We start from the raw sequence: 27201 nt of genomic DNA, 5'->3' as shown, positions 1-27201 counted from the left end.
AGCCCATCTACAAGCTCAGTAAACGAACGCCTAGCTGTATCATCATGGCCGCTTCTGTAGACCCATCCCTGCAAACACTCGTCGTGCTGGAAATCCCCAATACAACAATCAGCCAAATCTACGAAGGCGACACCCTCCCGCTCTCAGACAGGGCCACTCTACAAGTCTCCATTTGCGACTCCTTCCTTCTCCTCAAATCTGGCGAAGTGGAAGTCGTCTTGACGCCTGAATCAGCAGTCTACAAGAAAGGTGCATCATCTTATATCGTTCCATGGGATGCTGTACCCGGTGCCATTTTGGTGGTCGAGATCCCTCATGCGCAGCAAGAAGCGCGTGACTCACTCGATACGTACTTGGTGGATTTCACATCCATGCCAGCGCCTGAAGCAGGGCTCAAGAACAAACTTGCTTTAGTCAATACGGAAACTGGAGAGATTATGGGTGAAGTGCCGATTACCCCGGAAAACATTGCATCGCTTGAACAACAAAACACAGGTGGCTCGACGTCCAAGGATCCAGTGGTGATTGATGTCAGTGACAAGACGGGAGACTTGCTCGTCTCTTCAGCACTCGCAGATTCTACCATCATCAAGTACGCCAATAGCGTTTCATCAGGTCTCGTCTACGCCTCAGCAACTCTTGGCCGAGGTCTTATTTCAGGCTCTGAATGGATCAATAGCCGTACACAACCTGCTACAAAACCAGTTGAATTCTCACCAACAACGAAAGCAAGTGCGCGCAAGATACATTCCATGACGCAAGGCGTCGCCAATGTCAGTAGTAAGACGGCGAAACAGATTGAAGCACTCGGTGAGCGATTCGGTGGATCTGTACTGGGTGGCGGTGGTAAAAAGAATAAGAAGCAGCAGGAGAAACTCGGTCCCGATGGTCTCCCTGCGTATGATGATGGCAAGAAGAAGAAGGGAAAGCCAGGATGGTTGGTACACAGTGCTATGGGCGTAATTAGCGTCTTGGACGCAGCAGACACCGCTGCACGCTCTCTTTTACGCGATGCATCAACGTCTGCCTCGAGCGTCATTTCGCATCGTTATGGCGACGAAGCAGGCAATCTCAGTGCAACATATGGAAAGAGCGTGGAACACTGCGCACTCGTCTTTTTCGACGTCAAGGGAATTGGTAGGAAGGCACTCATCAAGAGCACGCTGAAGGGTGGTATCAAGGCGCGTATGTCAGATGGTACGGAAGTGGTGTTGCAGAATCATGTGGATGAGAAGCCAGCAGATGGTGCGACGAGTTCGGCGGGTGTGTTGGGAGCTGGTGCTGGTTCATCTACTGCTGGACCATCGCAAAGTGGGCCTCCAGGCTATTCTGATGCGTCTGGTGCAGGAGCACGGTATGGTGATGACAAGAAGCACTGATACTCGAACAGAGTACACGCCTTCTTCGAGCCATGCGATGTAGGGCTTCCTTGTCGACGGTCCCAAGATCGTGAGACAAACTTGGACATCTCGCGGCTCCACTTCGAATGTACTGTACATGTAAACACTGTAGAGCGACAACCCTCGCTTGTGTCTAGACCATCGGGTGTGAAGAGCTCCTGCAGACTCGTCAACATGTCATCCACCTCAGAATCATCTCTGGTGGCATCGCTTGAAGAGAAGCCCAGCTTTGCAATGGATCAAAATTCTACCCTTCATGATATGACAGAGCCGAGTGTCACAAAGCCCGGGCGTGGTCAGGTGGAAATACACCCAGAAGGAGACGTATTCTTGGAGGTTGGAAAGACTGATGCTGACGCATACGCATCAAGTCGATTACAAGTATCTTCAGCTTTGCTCAAGCATCATTCACGCATGTTCCGGGCCATGCTCTCGCCCTCTTTCGAGGAAGGCACTACCTTGACAGCTAATGATCAGATCACAGTTACTCTCTCTGACGATGATCCGGCAAGTGTCGAACTTCTCTGTGCTGTGATACACAGCAGAGGTGATCTTGTTCCGCTTTCTGTTTCGCTTCAGGAAATGAAAAGCATTGCGCAATTGGCAGACAAATGGGATAGTCATGGAGCATTGGTTTGGATTGCCGAGCTATGGATGGCAACCTTGATCAAAGAAATGTCCTGCGAGACTGATGAGGCCTTGCAGCTACTCAAAATTGCAAAAGACTTCAAACTACAGAATGCTTTCGCAAACGTCTGCAAACATATATTTTTCAGCATTCGCTTGAGTGTTGATCTCACCTGGTCTGACTGGAGTGATCACGAACTCAAAGAGTGTATCGGTAAGGCGAGAAAATCACGAGCTTTCGACTGACTGAGCAGATGAATTGCGTTTCAGGCGCAAGGAGGCGCATCTGCTCATTCTCGAAGCCATACAAACTCTCGTCGACAAGACTCACGGCTCAGACCCTCACACCTGCGGCCGTGGCTATCAAGCTGCAGCAGTATCTGTAGTGAGGCTGCTTCACACACAATGCTTTTGCCCTGCCTCTGAACTCCGCGAGAGGTCGCTCGAAGAATTGCGGGAGGCTTTACCAGAACTGATGCCGGTGCAAGGAACGGCTTATTTTCCGAAAGAGTGTCCGTGCAAGACAGTGTCATGGTATAATGCAAATTTGAGCTCGCAGCACAGGTCAGTCAGTCAGGCGCTCGATCGCGCTTGGGAGCAGTTTGAGAAGGTCAATACTGCGTGGACAAGGGACTGGTACACCAAAGGATGACACCCAGCTCATGATTTTGCCATCACGTCTATCGAAAAGTGTTTTGCTACCAACAAAGCGCCAGAATCTGCTTGAGGTGGCTTCTCCTTGTGCTTTGGATGGATTCCGCGTCTGTGGCTCCTGCATTGCAGCATATCAAGTAGGACGAGAATTGAGATGTTGAACACATGAAATAGCAGTGGGTGTTTCTCTTTTCCCTTGTTTCTCGGCAGCAGCGTCCAATTGGCCTTCCGTCCCTCGTATGCTCTGCCTGCGGCCGCATTTCGCTCATTGGCAGACTGCAGCTGTAACGTCACCTTTTTCCCCCTGAAAGCTCGCTGTTGACGATGTCGCGGTGGCAATGGCGATGTTGCGGCGGCAATGTTGCATCCAACGTAAATCAGCTTCGATCGTCACCTGATGCCGCACCACGACTATAAGCTGCTTGCTTTGGCCGTCGTGAAGGATACGCATACCCTTGCCAGCCCAAAGACATGGTGGAAACTGCTATCCAGGCTGCCTTCACTGGGCCAGTCAAATCGGAGTCCAAGACACCCTCGAATGAAGTGGCGACTGTTTTAATCGACCCTACCGGGGACCTCATTCTCGAAGTACGAGAAAGGGATGGTCTCCAAGCTTCGGCCATTCGCGTGTCGTCTGCTCTCATGGCACATCACTCGGTTGTCTTGCGTGGCGTGCTCGACCCGGATTTCAAGCTTGACGCCAGCTTGGACCCTGAGAATCCAATGACGCTGACTGTCAAGGGGGACCCCTGCGAGATGCGCTTGTTGTGCGCTGTTTTCCACTGCCAACATGATGAAATTCCTGTCAAGCTTGACTTTGACATGTTGAGAGCGCTCGCTCGACTTGCCGGAACTTGGCAATGCCGTGACGCATTCAAGCGGTTTGTGCAGCTCTGGCTCCTGGCTCTTCTGGAAGATCTCATGGAGAAAGGCTTCATTGAGGAAGATGGCTCCTCTTTCTTCAAATCCGCAGTGAACTTGATGTCAATCGCGAATGCTTTTCAACTTGGTGAGCCTTTCTGTCTCAAGCTTTTGCACAAGTGCTATGAACACTTGCCTTTTCATTCTCACACTCTCGGCACTGGTTCTTGCAAGTTGTCGACCTGGGAAGGTATGACATCTGAAATCTCAAACGAAGCACAGCTAATTAGCAAGAGAAGATGCGAAGTGTTCATCTTGAAGCAAAATTGATGATTTTGGAAGCAATCAATCTCTGTGTTGAAGGCCTTAAAAAGCGTGATGAGTTTCAGCGATGCCGCAAGAAATCTCGTTGCAGCGGCCAGCTACTCCCGCCGGACCCAGACCCCCTGACAATGTTGGAAAGCGCTTCACTTTATCCTGCCTCTGCCATCTCCAATGAGTCCATCAGCTCTCTTTACTCCAAGCTGCCCATCATCAGCATGCTCGATAGCAGAATGTTCCGCTGCGAGTGCCAGTCATGCGGGCGATTTTACTACTGGAATTGGGACAATGAGCCTCACTACGATCGCATCAAGAAAGCTTTGGTGAAAGCACAAGCTCTATTCAAACACCTTGAAGTCGAGTGGCGTCATCACTATACAAGTGATTGAAACGCTAAGCTGGCGTCCTCGCACCCAAAGCGTACAAATCTTGAGTGTCACGATGCAGTCATCGCAAGAGCAACGACATAATATACTATTCCTGTCAGCAAATCAACGTATCTAGCATCCATAGCCAGTTCACAAACCATATCAAGCCACACCAACAACATTGATGCATGGACTACACATTTGCTACAACCTTTTTTTTTCCTTTTCAGTGATTCGAGACTTTCGATGCAGATGCCATACAACTCGCCACAAAAGTCCAAACAAGCTTCGCCCTCACCTGGACGATATCCTCCGGCAGCACAAAGATGGTTGTCCCTAACTTCCTTGCAATACTGATTGCCAGACGTGCATTACTGATTCCTTCTTCCTCGCTTCTGCCCTCGGCGACAATATCGTAGTCGACATACGCTGGGTTGACACCAGCGAGCATGTCGAGCATGAATTTACCCGTTCGAATAGACGGGTCACTAAAACTGCGGATCGTCGAGCGACCACCGGCTGTGGCATTGGCCCATTTGAGGATCTGTTGATCGGTCACTTCACCACCCATCTTACTTGCAAGCTTCTTGAGGGTCTCTGTCAGATCTTTTCGCATGAGTTGCCAACCAATGGACAAGATGGAGAGACGATGACCATCCGTGATATCAGCACCTTGAATACCCACCAAACTGAAGCGATTCTGCAGACCCAGATCCACGGCATAGTTTGTGTTCTCCACAGCCTTGAAGCGAGAGAGTTCCTTGTCTTGGGGTCGTTTATTGGCTTGACGCCAATTGACTGCACCTGGCTTGATCTTATCGTATGCCTGCAACAACACAACACCATCGCGAACATCTTCAAACAAGTTGTGCACAGAAGGATCGATATCGAGCGAATTGAGCCATAATGTAAACACACGCGCTTCACGCTCACCTTCAGCGTCAAAGTCTTCAATTTCAGGCTTCTCTGCCTCTTCAAGTGGTTCAAGACACGGATGCGTGTTGAACAAATTGGCCACAAATGCCAAGTTGAGTTTTGGATTGCCTGCGACCATGGATTTGGCAGTCAAGTACTTGCGACAATCAATCTTGTCTGCATTCTGCAAGACTTGTTCAGCACGTTGATGCACATCTTTTGTTTGCAAGGGAGCCCGTGTACAGTGTTCTGGTTTGAGTTGAGCGAGCAAGACGGTGTAATTCTCGCCATCGGAAACATCTGAGCTAAAGTTGCCGACTTTACGGCTCCAACCCGCTGCTTTCAGGTGGTAGTTGAACCAACGCAAGAGGATTTGCTCAGGTGGCAGCCTGAGAAACTGTTCGAGTGTCTCATCTTCATCCAAGAGTCTGTACAATTCTGGGTGCAGTTTGATGTCAATCTTGGAGAGCAACCCACGTCGAATGATTTGCCAGATAAGACCGAGAATGAGATGTTCACTGCCTTCCATGATATCTTGCGAACCAATGTTGACGACAGAGAGACCCAACGACTTGGCACTTGCAATCACAACATTGTTATTTTCAGTCATGGTGAAATTGTTGAGTTTCTTGGTGCCCTTGGCTTTGTTCAGCACACGCTCATCAATGGTATCGGGGACAGCGTCATTGATGAGTTTCGACAAGACGAGACCGTCTTTGCACTGATCAAACATCTCGAACGTATCGGTCGCAAAGGGCAGACGGTCGCCGATATCAGCATCACCGGCCAAGACGCCATTGATGTGTCTTGTGAATTCAGTACGTTCATCGTCATTGATGGTGTGAGAGATGTTGCTGTTGGAGCCACCGACTTTGATCTTGTCCTTTTTGACCTCTAGCTGGCCCTTTGTCGTTCCTGCTCGCAATTTAGAGATGAGTTCGACGTAGTCGTCTAGCTCCACACGACCCGTTGAGTCGAGATTGCATTCTTTGAGAGCTGCTCGGACTTCGTCGTAGGAAGTACCGCGCTCAAACTGCTGACACGCCTTGATGATGGTCTGTTGGTCGACGGAACCTTTATCATCGATATCAATTTTACTAGAGCGTCAGCGACAAGCACTATTCATGATGTCAGGACGTACTTGAAGTTGTTGATGAGACCGTAGACGTCTTCTTGCGTGAATTGGGGATACTTCCGCTGAAGCTTGCGATGGTTAGCTGTTGCGCATTGAGTGTCAATGGGCGGGTTACCTTGATCGCATTCATTGTCAGAGCCTTTCCTGTGGTGAAGCGACTGGCTGCTCAGTCAAAAGAAGGCAGGAGAGGTGCACCGAGGAAAGCAGCTGTCGGTGTTGTGGGTGGTGGTGGTGCTGGTGCTGGTTCGCTTTCGTTGCTTTTCGCTGTGTGCGATGACGCAGAGGACAAGGAAGCGAGCTTAGAGGGGCCTGGCAAGGATGGATATGGTCTCATGAAGGCTGGATAGAAGGGGCCCAGGCATGATAGAGAGTCCTTAAGTACAGACAGGCAGGCAGCAACAAAGCACGCAAGATACAAGCAGACATTTTCCGTGTAAAGGCCAGAGACCACCAGGCATCATCTCTCTTCTCCCTGCTCTCTTTCCATCAATGCATTCCCTTAACAGCACTTTGAGCCTTGCTTGTCGGCCGGTGCAGCAGTCATCGTGATCCGTTGTCCGTCCCCAGGTCGCGGCCCATTCTCTGCCGGGTCCAACGCCTTACTCGACACCAAATTGTAAATCTCCGTCAAGATACTGTGGAAGGCACCCTCGACGTTGCTAGCATCGAGTGCAGATGTCTCAATAAAGGACAAGTTGTTCTCTGTCGCAAACTGAGTACCTTCCTCTGTTGGCACGGCACGCAAGTGTTTCAAATCACTCTTGTTGCCAACAAGCATAATCACAATACTCGTATCTGCATGGTCGCGCAGTTCCTTGAGCCAGCGCTGGACATTCTCAAAAGTAGGCTGCTTGGCGATATCATAGACGAGTAGCGCACCAACAGCGCCGCGATAGTATCTACAAGTCAGCATGTTTGGTGCAGTCACACATGTTCGTACGCAGAGGTAATGGCCCGATAACGCTCCTGGCCGGCAGTATCCCAAATCTGTGCCTTGACAGTCTTGCCATCCACTTGAATACTGCGCGTTGCAAATTCGACGCCAATCGTCGACTTGGACTCGAGGTTCTGGGCTATGTTAGGTCCTGTGTATCTTGTCATCCTGGAGGCTTCCTTACAAATTCGTTGCGAGTGAATCGGCTGAGTAGGTTTGATTTGCCGACACCACTAGAAGACGCATCAGCAAAACACTTTAGGGGCAAGAAAGAGGATCAAGTCGCGTACCTGTCACCAATCAGAACCACTTTGAACAAGAAATCATACTGTAAAGAGCCGTTAGTCTTTCGAAGCGCACAGCAAGAAGGCAGGGAAGCATACTTCATCTTCGCGCGACATGGCTTGTGTACTGTCTGGTTGTCTCTTGAGTTTGTCTGACGAGAGGAAGCGGCCTGGTGATGCTGCTGCTGGTGGTGACTGGGCGCTGTTGCTTGTTCGTTGAGGCAAGTTCGGCTAAATTCTGACAGCAGCAGAACAAACACTCAACTCAAGTTACTCAAGAGACTCAACTGACTTAACCATCATGTCCATTCCATCTGCTGCCTCCTGATTTCTGCTGCCATGTGCATGACTCAGCTAGCATGTCTCAAGACGACTCGGACTCCTCAAGCCACGTCTTCGAGGTCGAGACCATTCTAGCACAACGCTATAACAGACAACACGCACGCATTGAATACCTTATTAAATGGGCCACCTATGATCTATACGAGTCCTCGTGGGAGCCAAAAGAAGCACTTCAACAAAATGCAGATGAAGCGCTCAATGACTTCAGAACCATTTGTGCGTTGCGTGAGCAAGGCGAGCTGGCAGAGTTTGATATTGCCGAATTTGAGGAGAAGCAAGCGCTCTACCAAGAAGCGCAGCGTGTGACTTCGAGTGGATCATCCGTGCATAATGTTGATACGGTCTCTCGTCCTTCAGCTACGTTCAATTCGATACTGATCGACTCGGACTCCAATGAAAGTGATACACCTCTCAAGAAGACCACGGCTAGGAAGGACTATCTGTCTGCAGAGTTGTCAGATGAAGAAGACGACGTACCACTCAAGGAAACCACTTCCATCATCAAAACTCCCAGTCGTCCACTCAAGATCCTACCAGAGCAACAACCTGCCAAACCAACCTATCCAACGCAATTTCAACGGTCTGTTCTTCCCCCCGCAACCTCTATTCCAGCCCAGCAGCACAAAAAGCCAACAGCACTGAGTAAAGAATTATCTAAAATCCGCTCTTCTCTAGCTGCTAAAGCTCGTTCTGAAGCCCAAGTCATTTCAGCTGTCAGGGCACGGAAAGCGCTTTCACCTGAAGTAAAACGACCTGGCGCTCCCGGCAGTGCTTCATTGAAACGTAAACTGTCTCAAACTGGATTTGAGCACGCACAGATACGTGAGGAGGAGCAGAGGGATGCTTTACAACAGCCTGGCATTGGCGATGACTTTGTATATGAGCAGCAGTCCCTCGCCACACCACAGTCTCCGGCAGTATCAAGCCATCATCATGAAGCGAAGGTGTCTCCGACTTCTGTTGCAGTACCTCGTACATCGCTTGAATTACCTTGGTCGGTCAGAGCAGCTAGGCAGGCTATCTCTCCGGACAGGTCGCGAATGATGCACACATGGAGAGTACCTCTACACACCCAACCATCGGCAAGCAACTCGCCCAACAGACCCCGGACGGTGCAAGGACGACTTCCGAAGAGTCCAGAGGCAGCAAAGAGGTCACAGGGGGTAGCATGCTCTCCAGCCACTTCGAGTGCTCCATCGAAACCCATTGTCAACAACATGTCACAGCACAGAGAGCCGTTGAAAAGTCCAGTAGCCGCAAAGCAGTTGCCTCCAGATCCGGCAGATTTTCAGGCAACATCAAGTGCCAAGTTGCAGGAAATACACCAATGGTCGGAGTCGCAACCCCAAGATTCCCTGGCAACGGCTCCTTATACAAGTCTATCAAATTCGTTGCGCGAGCAAACGCGTTCTCCTCGACCTGGCCCTCGTGTCGTCATCAAGTCGCAAAAGCCATTGCTTCCGCAGAACTCTGTCGACACACAATCCCCTCGTCATATTGAATCTACATCGGCAGTGCCGTCGCATCAGCAAAGCCCAACGACCACGATCTTGCAATGTCCTGACTTGCAATTACTCTGCATCACAGATCCTGATGAGGGGCCCGTTGATTTTGGTCGCTTTCAAGTCATGAACCTGCCGCCCGACTCGATTTTCATGGAAGCACCTGCGCCGTTCCATGCAGCGGATCCCGGTGCCGTGTACGAGATGACGACAAGAAGTACCTTTTCAACGCAAATTTTGGTCGACGCTTTAGCGAAAGAGGGCACGCGATGTTGCATCGCTCCCCTTATTCCCGTTCCCACTACAAGTGATTCGATCAAGAAGTATTGCCGCAGAGGTGTCTTTCTCTTTGAAGACCCAAATTTTGTCGGTCTCTTAGTCAATGAGAAATCTGGCGCATTCAAGGCAATTCGAACGCTGAGCAAGCGTCTATTCTATGGCATGGTTGCTCATCCACCTACCCAGTACTACTTCATTTTCGTCACAAAATCACCGGTCACAATGCTACCGGATCATGACGTGCATCGTATTGGCCTCATGACTGAACTCGGCGAGCAAGCGCATATTCACAGCATGTATCAAGCGCTAGGCCCTCCACTAGCGGCCGTCGATCAAGGTGGTGTGGTCCACCTCGAAGGCCCTCGAGATCATCCCGATGTGCTTGCTGTTATGACTTTTCTCGAAAAAAGGGTCAAGTTGCGTCCTCACTCATCCATGCTTGACTCAATGCTAATGGCTAAAGCACAACAACAAACTTTATTTGTGCTTTTGCACAGTAGTGTCTTTGCTCCACCGTATCTCATGTCGGCTTGCAAAGGACTGGCTCAGGCTAAAAGCGACCGCACAGTGCAGTTTATCGTTTTTGGAGGAACACCGTCGACCACGACAGCTGACTCGAGCAACGAAAACCTAGCATTGATTCAGAGAGGACGCTCGAGAGGGACAAAACTTTACAAATGCGAATTTGCAGGTTGCAGCCAGACGTATACGACTAAAAATGGTCTCAAGTATCATCACAACAAGTTCAATCACGACGAAAATGATCAGCGAGATGACTTCAAACCGCTTAAGTGCTATCTTTGCGGCAAGCGGTTCAAGAGCCCCAATGGCGTCAAGTACCACATGACACATCAGCATCCGGCTCCATCGCATCAAAACGCACTTGAAGCCTGCTGGTCGCCACAGACTTCTTTCTCAGCACTTGCATTCCCAGCAGCAATCACGCATCCTGGTTCGCCAACACTTCGAGAAAAGAGTGCATGCCATATCCTTGTTGAACATCATGCTGCCGACTTGACATCGCTCAGGGCACTTGTCAAGCTCTTGGGAACGAGCAGATTCAATTGGCACATTTACATCTCGCCAGCGTCGCTCAAGACTGCAGGGGTTTTGTCGTACAGGCAAGATGTTGTGGCAAAGGAGACTTTCGAGGCTGCTTATGAAATTCTTGGGGAAAAGGATGACAAGGATGCCTTGTACCAGCCTCAATCGGCAGAAGAAGCCAGTTTGTTGGGTCAACTTGTTATTGAACAATGGATGCAGCATGGTCGCATTCAAATCCTCGATAACGTCGATTGTGCAGAAGCTGCTCCCTCATGGGATCCTCCACAAAATGCTAGCGGACGAAATGTATTGCTACTGCGTGATGCCATCTCAATGGCTGCGTGGAAACAAGTCAGAGATTTTCAAACGCATCGACATACATTGGTCTTGGCGACTTATGAGAGATCCCTGGAAACTTGCTCAATGGCGGAAGGGATCGAAGCAACGACGTTGGTTGAGCTTGGAAGGTCATTTGCACGATTCCAGTAGCCTTGTTCATATAGCAAATAGCATGAATGCAGCATAAAGAAATTGTGTAAAGATCGAAAAACATGTCTTGTTAAATGGCGTATGGCAAAAAGCAGGAAAGAGCACTACAAAAGAGTTTAGATGGTCCGCCAGCGAACTGCATGAGGTGGGTGCTCGGGGCTGTGCATACTCTTACAAACGAAGAGTCGATGAGGGAAAAATTGAAAGACAGGGCAAAGACCATAATCAGTGCGTGACCTGTGAGTTGAAATTTCGTGAATGAAGTCATATTGAGACGCATGGGGGACTTTATTGAAAAGAGCGCTGACGCCTGGCGGAGGGACGTTCCTCGTCGTGCTTTAGCAAAGGTGGCGGTGTTGGGGAGCCACGTGGGCTACTCTGGTAGTCTCCGACCTGCTGCTGCTGTTGCTGCTGTGTGCGATACTGCCGCACAAGTGCATGCTGGGGAGGCTGTTGATGTTGTTGCTGCGAGGCAGAGCCATGACTGAATGCATCAGAATTCTTGCCACCGCTGCCCGGAGTCGAGCCATTGAGGGGAGACTGTAATACACGCTCAGAAGCATGCGATGGTGGTGCATAGTCTTCATTACGGTCTTGCTGCCCATAGCCATATCGAGGCGGGGCATTGAACTGACCTCGCTGTTGCGAGGATTGCTGCAATGGCGGTGGTGGTTGATGGTAGGCAAACTCATCATCTCGTCCATCCGATACAGTGCGATCACGCTTCGTTTTACCGCTCAAGGGCGACTCCAAGCCAAGACCAAGACGCGCTCGAGGACTGCCAGCACGTCCTATATCCAGTCCTAGACCCAAATTGGGAGCAGAACCAGGCACAATGGGACTTTGCATAGGGTGCTGTCGTGAGGGACCATGATTGCCGTGTTCATCAGCCGGCTGTCCATAATCAACAAAACGCGGTGCACTTTGGCCTCCTGCACGATGTGGTTGCTGAGATTGGCCTGCATCAGCTTGCATATCACCCGCTGCACCACTCTCAGCACGCGTACCATGCAGCTGGTAAGCCATACGGCAAGACGGCGTCTCCTCAAATATCTGAGGTAAGCCGCCCGCGTGTTGTTGAGATTGTTGAGGATGTCCACCTACTCGCGCTGCTTGCTGTGGTGTACTAAAAGCCATCTGTTGCTGCTGTTGTACCCAACTTGCTGCCACGGAAGAAGGACCCTGGCCCATGCTCGCTGCATCGCGACTATGCTGACGACTGTGCGGTGTAGTCCCTTTTGTTGGTGAGCCATTCGGCGTTTGTCCAGCCCAGCGAGTCATTTGAGTGGTCAAATTGGGTGTACTGAAGACCTTCCCTGTTGAACCACGCGATTGCGTGCGTGCATGAGAACGAGAGCCACCAGGCGTTTGTGGTCCACTGTGCGTTGAAAAGCTGCTACCTGCTGCATTACTGCTAGCAAGACCAGGCAACCTCATCTCGCCCATAGGCTGACCGTTCTGATCAAAGACTGGTGCATGACGACCACCCGGCGATGGCAGAGCTCCACGAATCTGCTGACTGCGTTGACGTGCATGATGCCCGTTCAGGGAGGCTACCGCCCCTTGACTCGATCCAGCATGCTGCATAGCCACAGCAGGTGGTGGAGGAACGCCATTGTTGACAGAGGCATGATCAGCTGTCAGTGCGACAGAGCTGCTCTCGATACTCATGTCCTCGTTCTCATACGACATCATAGATGGGTTGCGAGAGTGCTGAGTGGAGTACATGCGCTGCGTGTCCGGCTGTTGCCCGTATCGTGGGCCCATGTATGCTGCACCGGGATGTTGCGAAGGTGGTCCACCGCGTGGCATGTTGCCGTCGCCATTGGCGAGCGAGGAGCCGATGTACGGCTGCTGCATGTGAGAAGGCATATATTGCGGCGCAGGCGGCGTCTGAGCGGGCGTACCCGGTAGACTGTGCGAGCGAGCTTGCGACTCGCTTAGCGGAATATGTGTATTGGGCGATGCTGTCCAGTAGTCGCCATTGGTGGATGCGCTGGATGGCGGTGTGAGCGTTGGAAGAGATCGGTCAATGGGTGTAGGCATGGACAATGCGCGATGCAGAGCAGCTGAGGAGGGCCGTTGATCGTCTCCATCAACGGACGTTGCAGTAGATCCTGCAGCTACCCCTTGCCTCTGTGTTGCTGCAGCAAAGACGGCAGCCGTTCGAGCATAGTTGGCTGGGTGCAGGAGGAACTTCTTGATGTCTTGCACAAAGAGTGGATAGAGAGCATCTGTGATGGCGTAGCGATTGGCCAGGTCGAGAGCTCGGTCAAAGGGAATCCTGGTTGTTAGTCAAGCTGCTGTAAGTCAGATGGAGGTCATACCAAACACCCTTGAGGTGCATCGAGCCGACTTTGATCACTTTGCGGTCGGGCTCATTTTTGAGGATGCCGTCGCGCTTCCCTCTGCTCATCTGCGCGACGTTGAGCAGCTTTGTGCCATTGATCATGTTGTCATCTGCTGGTTAGCTGAGTGTCTGTAGATGATGGTCGCTGACCCTCTCTTCTCGCGACAGTGACTTGTAGCGCTTCAACCTGAAAGCACAAAGTCCCTTCGTCCTCCCAGATAGTCGTTGACACTCTCGGTCGTCCACCAGGCGGACACTGCTGCCCAGTGGGATCGAATGGCAACGCATCAGGGTCCCGTGGATATGCAAAACCCTGACCACCCACGACAACCCCTGAGGAAGGTGGCCCCGATGGATGTTGCTGACCAGCATGTGCTGCCAAGGCTGCAGCATGTGCGGCAGCTGCCATTTGAGGGGGTGTTTGTGTGGGTGCAGGCATACTACCTCCATGTGACACAGACATGCGGTGCGCGTGCAGGGGCGGTCTGTCGAAAGGTAGCATCGGACCGCTAAAGCCAGAATGGGAACCCGCATAGCCCGGGACATGTCCAGATTCGTCATGCCATGGCTGTACGTGCGCAGGGTGAGCAGGCGCCTGCTGTTGGTGTTGATGCGGGTGCTGTTGGTGCTGCTGATGCTGATGTTGCTGCTGCTGATGCTGCTGCGAGTAGAGTTGTGCATGCTGCTGCTGATGCTGCTGCTGCTGCGCGTAGTGAAGATAGGGGTCTTGTTGGAAAGGCGATGCTACATTTGACGCGTGATGGTAGGTGGAGGGATGAGGTGCATGATGTAGCGGATGGCCTCCGTCGCCAGGATGCCCGTAGCCAGCGCCATGGACGCCTGGACGCGGAGACAGCTGCTGATGATGCAGATGAGGATGAGTATCGGTGCTCATCGTGCTGTCCGTGGAAGAACGTTGGCCGGTAAGCCCTGATCAGCCGGATGCGTCGTCCAGAGGAACCAGAGGGAAGGCCGTTGGGCTGCCTTGCCTGCCTGCCTGCCGCAGCTGCCTGATACGCCTCGACGAAGCTGAGATGAGGGCGATGTCCCGGCTCAGGCTCGTTGGTGCGTTCCCTTTTTCGTCCTTTTCCAAATTCGCGTTCCACGAAGAGAGAGAAGGACGCTTGCACTCGCTGCTGGCAGTGGGCCCTGCTGCGATCGCGTGCAGAGGGGGACAAGAGATGACGGCCGTGCCTTCTCGCTGCTCGCTCGCCTGCTTCTCTAGCCAACACACACGTCTAGCCCGTGTGCCTGGTGCTGTCGGGTGAGCGGAGGAAGGTATCGGGGGTTGGCGTCGGTTTCCTGGCTCTCAAACTCAATCTGCAGACTTCCTGACGAGTCAAAGGCCAGCTACCCTGAGGTCCTGGCTGAGGAGAGAAGGACCAGAGAAGCAATGGGTGTGAGACTACAGCTTACTAGGAGGAAGGGCCCGAGGCAGGCTGATATATAACTAGATTTGCACCAGGGCCGGGTGACATGCCCTTGTTGGCACACAGAGGTGACAGAGCATCTTCTAGGCCTTGTCTCCGTGCTACCTTGTACGCAGAGGCCAGACAACTTCTCCCGCTATAGTCAGAGAAGTGTGTGCCAAGACCTGCTCGAGGCGACCTTCCCATCCACATGGCAGTCATGGCTTGTCGTCTGCTATACTCCGTACCGTGCTCTAGACAAACAAAATGGCGATGTTTGTTCATGGACGTGGTCGCCCAATTTCGAACATTTCGAGGTCGGCTTTGGGTCATCTTGGGTCGAGTTTGGGGACTTTTGGATGATGAAGCACATCAGGGAAAGTATGCACTGCGGCCGTTATTGGCTTGACCGCAGCTGCAACTGGGCTTCCTTTAAAGTTTGCCATGGCGCTGGGCAGCTGCTTCCCATCCAGTACTGCCTCCATCCATGGCCCAAGCAGTCAATGTGTCCATACATCCCCTGACCCTTCCAGAAGCCTGTATATGTCCGCTGTGACTGCCAGAGACACCACGCATTCGGCCGTAGATCGGGGTCCAATCACAAAATAATTTTGTGAGCTCATGAATCATGGATGGGCCCCTGAACTTTCCTGAAATGGCGGCCAAAGCGTCAAAGACCACTCAATTTCATGGCAGGAAACAAGTCACAGCGCACGCACAGAGTCGCTGCTGACGAGGGCTGTTTTGCAGACTGAGAGCTCGTTGAAATACTCAATCAAAGCCTTGTGAAGCTGTGAACTTGCTTCGGATTCATTGCAGCACAGAACCAATATCACACTACCTGTCAAGTTTCAACTGTCCCCTGAGCTACCACGCGCCCCAATTCGGCTCCCACATGTCACAAAGCGACTCTCGACGCACGAGGCTCACAATGTAGTATTGGTCAGACGACAGCCAAAACATGGACAATGCTGCAGTAGCCATAGACAGACTTGAACAGGAAAGTGATATTGCATTTTTGTACGTACAGCATATGGCCATGGTGACCTCAGATTAATCACTCTCGTCGTCCTCTGCGAGACTGCCATCATCGCTGGGAGCATCGCTTCCCGATCCACCACCGCCACTCCCTGAATCATCTGATGCGTCCTCGTCAAAGTCACTGTCGTCGTCGCTTGCACTCTCACTGAAGCTACCGGCCTCTGAACCAACAAACTCACTACCAGACTCGCTCTGATCAGAATCCTCAGCGTCAGAGTCATTGGCAAGGAACGCCCAACCACCCTCTGCAAAAAAGTCAGATGGATCGTCATTGACCGTCTTCATGATGGTCGCCCAGTTGAGGTTGAGTGGACCTTCAGACGTCACAATGTCTGTTGAGTCGAGCCACTCTTTGACATTATCTAGCGACGACATCGGAATCGTGTTGATATGCACAGGCGGCTTTGTAAAGTCCTTGAAGACAAAGACCATGTCAAAGTTCTTCAAACCAAATTGGATACGCTCGAGATGCGCAATCTCAATCTCACTGAGTGTGACCACGAGGAAAGGCACATCCGTCAAGTGCACAAGACAGTCGGTTGTGGGCTGCAACAAGACATTCGACCTGAACGGTACACCACCAAAGCCAAGCTCTCTGAATGGAATGTCCACATCAATACGCCCTTCGCTTGCTTCTGAGATCTTTTCACTAAAGGCACGGAATTCCTTATTGAGCTTTGCACGGTTGCGACGTTCCTCTTGTTCAGCCTCAAGCTCATCCTCGTCACCATACTTGTACTTGCGTTTCCTATTGGCAGTCTCGTCAAACTGCACATCAGATGCCTCGCGGTAGAATTGAATATCCTTTGCTTTCTTCTTGCCAATCATGATTGGGTTCTTGAGGTGCACATGAATGATGACCATCAATTCATTGTCACAAGGTTGAAAGAAGAGGTGCTTGATGTTGGAGAAGAGAATGTCGATGCGATGGTCTGAACGCACCGGGGATTGATAGCGCAAACCGTTTTGTTGAATCTCAAGTTCACCCGTGACACGTTTTCCATCCAAGCCTGGTCGAACAAAGACATCGAGTAGCTTTTGAGGACGACGATTCTTGACTTCAATCAAATTGTCCTGTTCCACGACGTCAGCGAGTTCCTTGCGCTCAGCTTCTTTCTTAGTAGCATTCTTCTTCATTTCTTGAATCTCCTTGGTGATTTCAGACATGCGATCCGTATCCGACGAGCGGAAGGTCAAGCTGCGAATGAAGTTGGCATTAGGGTCCTCGAACGGCGTATCGTCTTTCCTGCCAATGACCTGGCCTGGTGAGATGAGGTTGATGCGCAGGTACACGAAATCACCTTCATCATTCTTCGATACATTCTTGATGACATTGATGTGGAACGGCACCGGTCGACCAAAGATGGGGACAACGATACTCTGATTACGATGATCAATGGCAATCTTGAGATCACCCAGCGATGAGGGCAACTGCGCTTCTCGACGATAAGACTCAAACTTCTTGACCGCCACAGGCGCTTCACCAGCACCTGTTGTTGCACCATCTGGGAAACGCTTGAGTCCCTCGGCATGCAAGCGCGCAGCGAGCTCCTTCTGATGCTCTTTGCGTTTCTGATCATTCGACTCAGTGACAGGACGTCCGACACCACGCGTTTTCTTGGGCAGAATGTTGCTAGAATCTGTTGTTCGAGCAGCAGCCTTCTTGGCAGGTGCTTCATCTGCGTCGGCATTGTCGTTGAAGAAGAAGGATACATCCGTCTTGGCTTTGGGTGCCTCAGTCAAGACAAGTGCCGGCGCATCTGCTTGGATCTTGATGGTATCAACAAGCTGGAGACTGTAGACACGCGACTCGGGTGTCTTGCCCTTTGGATTGTCAAGGTTGGTGAAACCGAGTGCGAGGTTGAGAGTCATGTTGGCACTCAAGACACGCGCATTCTTGGCATTGAGAATGAGGGAGGTATCTCGAAAGTCAATACCAATACCGTTACCGATGTTTTTGCCAAAGTGTGGCTCGAGCTCGGGATACTTGGACTTGACAATATCAAGTACGCCGGCATAAAGATCTTTGATGACGGTGCCGGGTTTTGCTAGTTCGAGGGCTTGCTTTTGAAGGCTGACGAGAAAGTCGTAGTACTTGGTCTGTTCCTCTGTTGGGTCGACAAAGTACGTTCTGCCGACATTTGAGCAGTAGGACTTGTATCGCAAACCCAGCGTGCAGAGAATGACACCACCGTGCAGTCGCTCTTCGTTGGACATGGCAGATGGTCGCAAATCATACTTGCCACCAGACTGAATGATCGGTGTGTAACACCACTCAAGCTGATCGGCGTCAAAATTGGGGCCAGCCTTGATCTTTTGCACAAATTTGCTGTCCTCGAGGACTTGCTCTACCTTTTCAGCGAGTCTCGAGTGTGTCACTTTGCGTTCCTCATCCACAATGCGTGCCATTTCCTCGACGAAAAAGTCAGAGAGGACTGTAACGCTCGATCGAGCGGCAGATTTGATGTGGCCGAGCTCGTTGTTGTCCTTGATCGCCATGCAAGGCGAAATGGCAGCAGAGACATCCACCTTCTCTACAGTAGCCTCTTCAGATTTGAAGGCCGCATTCCACTCATCAATCGCCTTGCCGCCGTAGGTGTCTTTGGCAAAAATGCCCATCTTCTTGCCGTCCTTGAGCACGCCGACAAGCTTCTCGAGCAGTGCCTGATTGGCTGCCTCATCTTTTGTCTTTGTCAAAATCTCGATCGGCACAGGACTGCTCTTGCTGAGTCCAGTCAAGTGCTTTGCCTTGCCTGCAGACGTGTAGATGTAAAACTTGTCCTGCGTCAAGAGCATGGTGGTGGCCGGAAATTCATAGCCAAGCAGCCATGTATGCAACGCTGCCGTCTTTTGATATGGGTTGTCCTCATCCGCAGTGCCCATAATGGCAAAAAGGGAGCCGACGCCATTCCAGGCTGACTCGGCTTGCTCTACGTTTTCCTTCCATAGTGACACGAGCTTCCCGAGCCTCTCGCTGAATGAGGCGGCGTCGATCGTCACGTCCGCCATCTTCTATGTAGATGTGCCCTTTGCGTTACTGGGCCCACTTGCTCGGGGCGATGGAGAAGGGTGTTGCAACTGGCTTGTTCTTGTGGTCGCGTCTCTCTGGTAATTCGCGTCGCTGGACCCGTGCGAAAAAGACGACAATTTGGGTGAAGCCAGAGATGCATATGCAGCGAGTACATATATCGGGTGACTAGACCAGAAACAGCGTGCAGCTACAAAGGGGATGCGCACAGGCTCGAAGAAGCAGAGGATCCAGCTGCTTGACGAGCTTAAGGATGTGCTGCAGGCTAATGATGCATTCGGACCCAAGGCAGCAGAGGCGCTCACAAGCGACCTCATCACAACGTCCCTGCTCTTCTCAACTGACAGGGACTCAAAGCGACGTATCATGACGCTTGCCGCTCAATTGATGAGTCAGGCACCGCAGTCAACTACAACTACAGTGCTAAGAGAGGTCGAGCGAAGTAATCAAGGGACTGGGGCAACCACAATTGCTTCCAATGCTCTGATCCTGGTACATTGGGTTTGCGTCTTACTTGAGTCTCCGGAACTACCAGAGGACTCTTTGTCGGCGGTCATTCAGTATCAGGCGATTTTGCTTGACCAATGCAGTATTCCCGGCACAAAGGAAGGTCTGACGCTCTCTGCTAGACGACGAACGAGGGCTTGTCTTAAAGCATGCCTGGCTCGAGACGGGGCGGAGAAGACACTTGCACAGTATGCATCTGCTTTGCTTGGCGCATCCGCTTCTCCTCGTCATGCCATATTGCTCGGCCAATTGGTTGAGGAGCTACAACCATCTGCATCTGCTGCACTTTCGGACCTGCAGGGCCAATTGCTAGAATACTATCTCAAGACATTCCTTTCATCAAAGACTGCAATCAGCAAACATAGTGCGGAAGGCTTTGCATCGGTGTTTAAGAGTCTATCGCTCGAGACTATCTCAGAGGATATCGTGCCAGCTCTCATCAAAGGACTTCTCAGGGCACCTGAAGTGGTAGCTGATCCAACCTTGACGGCATTCATCAAATTTGCTCGTCCTGGAGATGAGAATTGCTCTGCTCTTTTGGCTGATCGACTTGCGAAACCATTGCTCGGCGTCTACAAAAGCTCAAATGCCAATACGAGAGCGAGTGGGCTTGCAGCCTTCAAGACGCTATTGTCTCGCACAGGGCTGTCGATTGATGAACTCATCTCACAGTTGACAAATGCCATGACTGCGGATCGTCCAGGCGTTGACCAACGTCTGATTATTGTTCAGACTTTGCAAGCTGTCCCTCTGACGGCCTCCAGCGCATCACTCCTGCTAGACGCATCGGCGACTTTACTAGGCAAAGAGAGCGCCGAACCCGTACAGTTGCTCTTGATTAGCTGTCTCTTGCATGCGCTCAGTCATCAACAGAGCCAAGGGCTAGAGGTGCCTTCAAAGGCGAAAATACTCATCCGACAAGGATTGCAGGACAAGAAGGCAAATATCAAATCTCAGTGGGTCTGTGGATTGGCTGACGCAAATGTTGCACAGCCTGGTGTGGTCGACCAGGTCATTCAGTCGCTTGCCACTGAGTTTTTGGCGGTGTGGCAGGCAGATATTAAGGCACCATTACAAACGCATCAAGCAGGACTCATTATGAGCACCTATGCTCTCACCCACCTGCTTCTAACATATTCTCAACGCTCGCCAGGAGGTTTGGATTCATCTTTGCCCATCTTGTGCTAATTCTAGTTTTGCCAAAATCATTCCGAGAGGCAATTTTCGCCACCGAGCCATGTTTTGTCTTCTGGGAAAAGCTCTTCAGCAAGCTCGCCAAGGCTGAAGAAGTCAGGTGGTTGCATGCGCTGACGCAAGCAACAGCTGAGGTATCGACTGAAATTGAGTTCTCGCTGATTGCACAAGCCTGGGCAAAGGTAGTTCTGTGCCTCGACTCACAATCTATCGTCAAACTCAAGCGCTCCACACTTGAGCTTACCCCAGAAAAGATCAAAATCCAATCGCAAAGTATTCTTGATAAGACAATCGATTACGCGCGCCAGCCAGTCAAAGACTCTGCTCAATTTGCACGCTATGTCGCAGGTGGTCTGAGAGCATCCATAGCTGGCCTTGGTGACGCATCCTTTTCAGATGCAGCATTTAAGGACGATCTGTTGATCCGCATGCTTGTCATTGCTCACATGCCGGCTCTGAAGGAGCAATTATCCTGGGTCGATCTCATTCAGTCTGCAAAAGGCGACCCAAGTGAGCTCGCTCTCAAGCACACAGAAGAGTTGTTTGCGCTCGCGTTAGAGAGCTTGGAGTTTGACCGCTTAGAAGCCTTCTCTCAAATGACGCTCGCTGCACTTAATGCCATCACGACTCTCGCATTCATTAGTCCTACGAGCACGATTCCGCGCGTCGTTCAATTGATCCAAGGGGATCTTTCGGAACCACTTCTCCAACTCGACGAAGCGGCAACAGGTATCTGGCTAGCACCCGAGGGACAGACGTATGTCGATGTGCTCGGCAAGACTGAAACTGCAGCCATCAAAGTCAACAAGAATTCAAAAGACTGGGCAACGCAGGAATGGGAAGCGCAAGTAAAGCAGCAGATTGCTGCACGGAAAGCTCTCCCGCGTACACTGCCGAAAGATGAGAAGGCAAAAGTGGAGGCACAGCTTGAAAAGGAGCGACTTATTCGCCGACAGGTTTCCAATGAGGTCTTTCGTCTGCGTAGAAGTACAGCATTGATCCGCTGTCTCAATGTGGGCACTTTTGTTGAACCGCGTCTTTGGTTCATCAAGGTCATTGCAAGTTTGCTTGTGACGCTGAAATCGCCAGCCTCGTCTATCCTTCGGAGTCTACTTGAAGAAGTCTATCTCGATTGCGCGTCGCTCGTCAGTCGACTTGGCCCAGAAGCGCGACTGGTGGGTCTCGCGACACTGAAGACATTCGAAGACTCTGATCGTACCGAGCGTCACGATCTCGTCAATCGAGTACTGTACAAGTTGCGATTCGAAAGTGAGCAGAGCCCGTTCGACTATCTCTCCATCGCATACTCCTTGCCCTTGATCCACGCTGTCCTCAGCCAGCAAGGAATCGCCTGCAAGAATGACGAGCAGATCGAGGAGCAACTCTTTTTGTGTCTAGAGTGGTACAACTTCAACAGCGCCCTGTTCACAGAAACCGATTTCGATCGGAAAGCCTGCATACAAGCACTCGTCACAGTCCTGGAGACGCGCCCTCTGCAAGGTGCAGAAGCTAAACAAGCCTTACAAGCACTTCTTGATGTCATGGCCGAGAACGCCAATGTCGAAGAGCTTCAACTTGTCTGCGATTATTGCTGCTCATCAGATTCGAACGTCCGGCTTGCTGTCCTCCAGTGTGCTGAGCCTCTCAATTTGTCTGAACTCAACTTTTCACCGGAGCTCTGGCTTGCAACGCACGACCATGTTGAGCAGAGTGCACTAATAGCGCAAACATTGTTCAGGGAGAATGCTATGTCTGCTGGTAAGGACACACGGAAACGTACTTTACCATTCCTCGAGAGTCCGTCAGCATTCAAGCGTGCATGCGCAGCTCGGGCTGTGGCGTCCACTGTGCAAATGGAACCAACCGCTATGGGAGAAACGCTTGCCTACCTGTTTGAACTCTATGTGGCTGACGCAACTCCGCCACCACCAGAGATCGATCAATTTGGTCAAGTCAAACAGGTCGAGAGTGCGAAAAAGTCGGGCGATGTGCGTGTCGCGGTTGCTTTAGCGCTCTACGAGCTAGCACCTCTGTTACAGTCGGTTGGGGACGTTGTTGCTGTCTCGCAATTCTTCTTCAAGCAGACTGCTGCAACTTCAATTCCGTTGGCCGATCCAAACAGTCAAGTACGCAGCGAAATGCTCAAGACGGCAACTCGCATTGTCGAGCTGCATGGCGCAAAGGCTGTCGAACAGCTACTGCCAGTCTTTGAAAAGGGACTTGATTCTCATGGTGCTTCTCAGGAAGCTGATTGGACGCGACTGGCTGCTGTTGTGCTCTTTGGCTCCGCGGCCGCCAACTTGAAGCACAGTGACGAGCGTATTCCTCGAGTCATTGAGCAGCTCATGGCCACGCTCAAGACTCCGAGTGAGTCTGTCCAGCTAGCAATTGCCGAATGCTTGCCTCCACTCGTCCGCGCTGTACAAGATCAGCAAACAAGTATTGTGGACGAACTCTTCAAACAACTGACAAGTGGTGCTTCATACGCTGAGCGTCGTGGTGCTGCGTATGCTCTCTCTGGAGTCGTTCGCGGCTACGGTATCCCTATTCTCAAGACGGAAAAGGTCATGTCAAGGCTCGAGTCTGCCATGATGAACAAGAAGGAGTCTAAGGCTCGCCAGGGTGCTCTCTTCGCGTACGAGTGCTTCGCGCAGCTGCTGGGGCCTCTTTTTGAACCATATATTCGCGAGATTATCCCACTACTACTGCTCACCTTTGCGGATAGTTCTGCCGAGGTACGCACAGCGACACAAGACACCGCCAGGACAATCATGGCGCAAATTTCTGGCTTTGGCGTCAAACTGATTCTACCCTCCTTGCTGTCAGGACTCAATGATACTCAGTGGCGCTCGAAAAAGGGCTCTGTCGAATTGCTTGGCGCAATGGCGTACTGTGCTCCTAAACAGCTTTCTATCTCCTTGCCGACAATCATTCCCAAGTTGACTGAAGTTTTGAGCGATTCGCATGCCCAGGTACGCAACTCTGGAAACGATAGCTTGCAAGGCTTCGGTCAAGTCATTCAAAATCCCGAGGTACAAAGTCTCGTGCCAACATTGCTCAAGGCTTTGAGTGATCCCAACTCCAAGACTGAGAGTGCTCTGGATGCAATTTTGAAGACCTCTTTTTTGCATTACATTGACTCGCCCTCGTTGGCCCTCCTCATGCCCATTCTCCAGCGTGGCTTGAATGAGCGGATTGCATCACAGAAGAAGAAGGCTGCCAAAATCTTTGGTCTCATGGCGTCTCTCACAGACCCGAATGATCTGACGCCTCATCTGTCTACGCTGATGCCATGCTTGCGAAATGTTATGGTCGATACAATTCCGGATGTGAGAGCAACTGCAGCAAAGGCGCTTGGTTCTTTGGTTGAAAAGCTCGGGGAACGCAACTTTCCCACAATGGTGGATGACTTGCTGGACACTCTGAATGCTGATGTTGCTTCAACAGACCGCCAAGGTGCTGCACAGGGCTTGTCAGAAGTGCTGGCTGGCTTGGGACTGGACCGTCTTGAAGATACACTTCCTCGAATTCTACGCGACTCTCGATCTCCCCATGCATATGTGCGAGAGGCATTCATCTCTCTGCTCATTTATCTGCCAGCAACATTCGGCTCGCGCTTCTCCCCCTACTTGTCACAATCTATCACACCTATCCTTGTTGGTTTGGCGGACGATTCTGAATTCGTGCGCGATGCCTCGCTGCGCGCTGGTAAGATTATGATTGCCAACTATGCCACGAAGTCTGTGGATCTCATGCTTCCTGAATTGGAGCGTGGCATCTTCAACACTACTTGGCGCATTCGTGTTTCATCCTTGCAGCTTATTGGCGACTTGCTCTTCAAGGTGTCGGGCATCACGACATCTACAAAGACCGACGACGAAGATGAGGAGGAAGACTCTGTGGCGACAGAGGCACAGCGCAACGCCTTGATTGAAGCTCTTGGTCAGGCACGTCGTGACCGCATTTTGTCGAGTATCTATATTGCTCGCTTCGACACATTTGCCATGGTCAGATCTTCAGCAATCAATGTCTGGAAGACACTTGTGGCAAACACGCCCAAGACTGTCAAGGACATTCTGCCATCCATGATTGCCATCATTATTGAAAATCTTTCGATTGACGATGACGAGAAGCGTGCAGTCTTTATTGAGACACTTGGGGATCTCATGCGCAAGAATGGCGAAGAGCTTGTCTTGCAGCTTCTACCGGCGTTGGAAGAAGGTCTTCGCTCGCCTAGCGCAGCATACCGCATCGGTGTTTGTGTGGCCATGTCTGAGCTCATTTCGAATGGTACAAGCGAACAGCTTGAAGGTGCAGAAGATGCTTTGACGCGTGCTATGCGCCGCGTTCTCATCGACGACAATCAGCATGTTCGTGCTGCCGCCAATAAAGCATTTGACGCATTACAGAGCAAATTTGGCAAGCGCGTTGTGAATGCAGTGCTACCGGAGCTGCTGATGATGTTGCAATCAGAAGACAAGGCTGAAGCGGCACTTGCAGCCCTTCGTGGCATGATGCAAGCACGCGCACAAGTCATCTTGCCCATCTTGATTCCTACTTTGACAAAGGCGCCTCTCAGCAAGTTTAATATTCGCGCGATCGCTAGTCTGAGTCGTGTGGCGGGTGCTGCATTGACGAAACGTTTGTCTTCGCTTCTATCTTGCTTGCTTGACTCTGAAGTCTCCGGCAATGAAGCGGAAGAATCTGGTGCTGCTTTCGAGAGTGTCTTGCTATCAACACAAGACGCGGTTGAAGCGATTGCAAGTATTATGAACATTATGCTTGACTTCGCAAAACACGATGACCACAAGAAGCGTGCTGCGGCATGCCGACACATGGCAGTGTTTTTCACAGAGAACAAGCTCGATATTTCGCGATATGTCCAAGACTGGCTTCGTGTCCTGCTTGGCCTCTTTGCAGATTCAAGTAACTATGTTGTCGAGGCAGCCTGGTCGGCACTAGATGCTTTGACCAAGTCACTACGTAAGGAGGAGATGGGCGGACTTGTAGCGCCGCTGCGTCGAGCATTGCAATCCGTCAGCGTCCCAGACACAGACTTGCCGGGATTCTCATTACCAAAGGGTCTCTCAGCTGTCTTGCCTATCTTCCTGCAAGGACTCATGCAAGGTAATTCCGATCAAAAGGAAGAATCTGCCTTGGGTCTGGGTGATGTGATTGTACGCACCAAGCCTGAAGCACTCAAGGTGTTTGTGACACAAATCACTGGTCCCCTCATTCGAATTATTGGCGAACGTTCTTCCTCCGATATCAAAGCTGCCATTTTGTTGAGCTTGCGATTACTGCTACAAAGGATTCCAGCATCGCTCAAACCATTCTTGCCACAGCTACAACGCACGTTTACCAAATCCTTGGCGGATCCTATGGAAGCTGTTCGTGTGAGAGCAGCAAAAGCACTTGGTACGCTGATCACGTTACAAACGCGTGTCGATCCACTTGTTGCTGAACTTGTTACTGGTGTTCAAGGGGGTGATGCACAAGTTGCTGAAGCAATGTTGTCTGCTTTGTTCCAAGTGGTTGGTAAAGCTGCAATTCACATGTCGACTGCTTCAAAGCAAAGCGTTGTTCAGCTAGTCAAGCAGTTGAGTACGGGCGGTGCCGCTGCTGCTAGTGGTTCAAGCGATGTGAGTGGCCGTAAAGCTGCTGAATTGCTGGGTGTCCTGTTCAGGAACTTGGAGGATGATCAGGCCAGGGCGCTTTTGGGGGATCTGATCCTAGTTACACCACCAACACGGTTCAGTATGGTCGCACTCAATGGGTTACTTGTTGAATCGGCCGACAAGATTGCAGAGTTGCCTGGTTGTCCTGGCGACATTGCGACATACGTGTGCACCGCTGCACAAGATGCAAATCCGCAAGTATCCGATTTAGCCATGTTGGCTGTTGGTAAGTGGTTACTCAACCCACGCTACCATCGAGACTACCAGCACGTCAAGCAAATCATGGCCTGTCTCGCTAGCTGTATGCAGTCCCCGAAATCTGCATCAACGGATACGAAACGACTTGCGTTGGTAGATGTCAATGCCCTTGCTCGACGCTACCCAGAGATCGTCAGACCGCATGCTGAAGTGTTACTGGAACCCATCTTTAGCACCGTGAGGGATCCCGTGTTGCCAGTCAAATTGGCAGGTGAACAGGCATTTGTCAATGTCCTTGAGATGCCAGCACAGGAGACAGCCTTGCTTGATGGGCTTTTGGCAAAGTTGGAGCATCCTGCAAAGACAAGGAGTATGGGTGAGTATGCGAAACGTGTTGCTAGCAAGATTGCTGCTGCACAGAATGAGAAGGAGGCAGCTGGTGTACCGCTGCGTGATGATGATATGGATGAAATCTTTGGTGTCAAGGACGAAGACGAGAATGATGCTTAGACATGCAGCTTTTATAATTGAGAGAAGTTTGAAAAGAAATGGATAGTCAACTACTTGGATGTACGAGCAAATGTGAAGGTCAGATGCATGCGAGATAGATTTGTACGAGCAAAAGGATGAAAGGCCTGCTT

General features: G+C 51.2%; 9 protein-coding genes across 9 annotated transcripts; 4 read left to right on the top strand and 5 right to left on the bottom strand.

The window, feature by feature from the left end:
- Window positions 1-44: 44 nt before the first annotated feature.
- Window positions 45-2978, top strand: BCR37DRAFT_405421 (senescence-associated protein-domain-containing protein; the record flags this gene model as incomplete). The annotated part of the gene is made up of 3 exons (XM_040872083.1): window positions 45-1354; window positions 1391-2241; window positions 2282-2978. The coding sequence occupies 3 exons, from the start codon at window positions 45-47 to the stop codon at window positions 2677-2679; spliced, it is 2559 nt and encodes an 852-aa protein (XP_040723532.1). The 3' UTR covers window positions 2680-2978.
- BCR37DRAFT_110679 (uncharacterized protein) lies at window positions 2857-4355 on the top strand. The gene is made up of 2 exons (XM_040865924.1): window positions 2857-3792; window positions 3837-4355. Exons 1-2 carry the CDS (start codon window positions 3153-3155, stop codon window positions 4250-4252), a joined length of 1056 nt encoding a protein of 351 aa, XP_040723531.1. The 5' UTR covers window positions 2857-3152; the 3' UTR covers window positions 4253-4355.
- Window positions 4165-6595, bottom strand: BCR37DRAFT_110146 (putative SAC6-actin filament bundling protein, fimbrin). Its single transcript, XM_040865920.1, has 3 exons — window positions 6397-6595; window positions 6288-6349; window positions 4165-6243 (listed from the first exon to the last, which is right to left on the bottom strand). Exons 1-3 carry the CDS (start codon window positions 6409-6411, stop codon window positions 4458-4460), a joined length of 1863 nt encoding a protein of 620 aa, XP_040723530.1. The 5' UTR covers window positions 6412-6595; the 3' UTR covers window positions 4165-4457.
- Window positions 6596-6780: 185 nt separating this feature from the next.
- BCR37DRAFT_403403 (ras family-domain-containing protein) lies at window positions 6781-7616 on the bottom strand (the record flags this gene model as incomplete). Its single annotated transcript, XM_040871998.1, has 5 exons — window positions 6781-7180; window positions 7222-7349; window positions 7400-7448; window positions 7506-7543; window positions 7599-7616. The coding sequence occupies 5 exons, from the start codon at window positions 7614-7616 to the stop codon at window positions 6781-6783; spliced, it is 633 nt and encodes a 210-aa protein (XP_040723529.1).
- Window positions 7617-7775: 159 nt separating this feature from the next.
- Window positions 7776-11215, top strand: BCR37DRAFT_382299 (uncharacterized protein). The gene has a single exon (XM_040869848.1). The coding sequence runs from the start codon at window positions 7859-7861 to the stop codon at window positions 11153-11155; it is 3297 nt and encodes a 1098-aa protein (XP_040723528.1). The 5' UTR covers window positions 7776-7858; the 3' UTR covers window positions 11156-11215.
- Window positions 11203-13452, bottom strand: BCR37DRAFT_110274 (uncharacterized protein). The gene has a single exon (XM_040865922.1). The coding sequence runs from the start codon at window positions 13199-13201 to the stop codon at window positions 11444-11446; it is 1758 nt and encodes a 585-aa protein (XP_040723527.1). The 5' UTR covers window positions 13202-13452; the 3' UTR covers window positions 11203-11443.
- Window positions 13346-13914, bottom strand: BCR37DRAFT_350259 (transcription regulator HTH, apses-type DNA-binding domain-containing protein; the record flags this gene model as incomplete). Its single annotated transcript, XM_040867991.1, has 3 exons — window positions 13346-13439; window positions 13483-13618; window positions 13656-13914. Coding segments are annotated over 3 exons (489 nt in total), but the record flags the coding sequence as incomplete, so codon positions are not given.
- A 1693-nt stretch (window positions 13915-15607) lies between these two features.
- On the bottom strand, window positions 15608-19038 carry BCR37DRAFT_110371 (FACT complex component Spt16). The gene has a single exon (XM_040865923.1). It carries the CDS (start codon window positions 18962-18964, stop codon window positions 15968-15970), a length of 2997 nt encoding a protein of 998 aa, XP_040723525.1. The 5' UTR covers window positions 18965-19038; the 3' UTR covers window positions 15608-15967.
- Window positions 19039-19144: 106 nt separating this feature from the next.
- BCR37DRAFT_400227 (armadillo-type protein) lies at window positions 19145-27157 on the top strand. The gene is made up of 2 exons (XM_040871798.1): window positions 19145-20646; window positions 20685-27157. The coding sequence occupies exons 1-2, from the start codon at window positions 19185-19187 to the stop codon at window positions 27068-27070; spliced, it is 7848 nt and encodes a 2615-aa protein (XP_040723524.1). The 5' UTR covers window positions 19145-19184; the 3' UTR covers window positions 27071-27157.
- The last annotated feature ends 44 nt before the right edge of the window (window positions 27158-27201 follow it).

The sequence above is a fragment of the Protomyces lactucae-debilis genome (genome assembly GCF_002105105.1).
Source record: "Protomyces lactucae-debilis strain 12-1054 chromosome Unknown BCR37scaffold_17, whole genome shotgun sequence".
In the NCBI taxonomy this organism is placed as follows: domain Eukaryota; kingdom Fungi; phylum Ascomycota; class Taphrinomycetes; order Taphrinales; family Protomycetaceae; genus Protomyces; species Protomyces lactucae-debilis.
The sequence above is the reverse complement of the archived record's forward strand: the minus strand, read 5'-3'. Positions and strand labels throughout refer to the sequence as shown.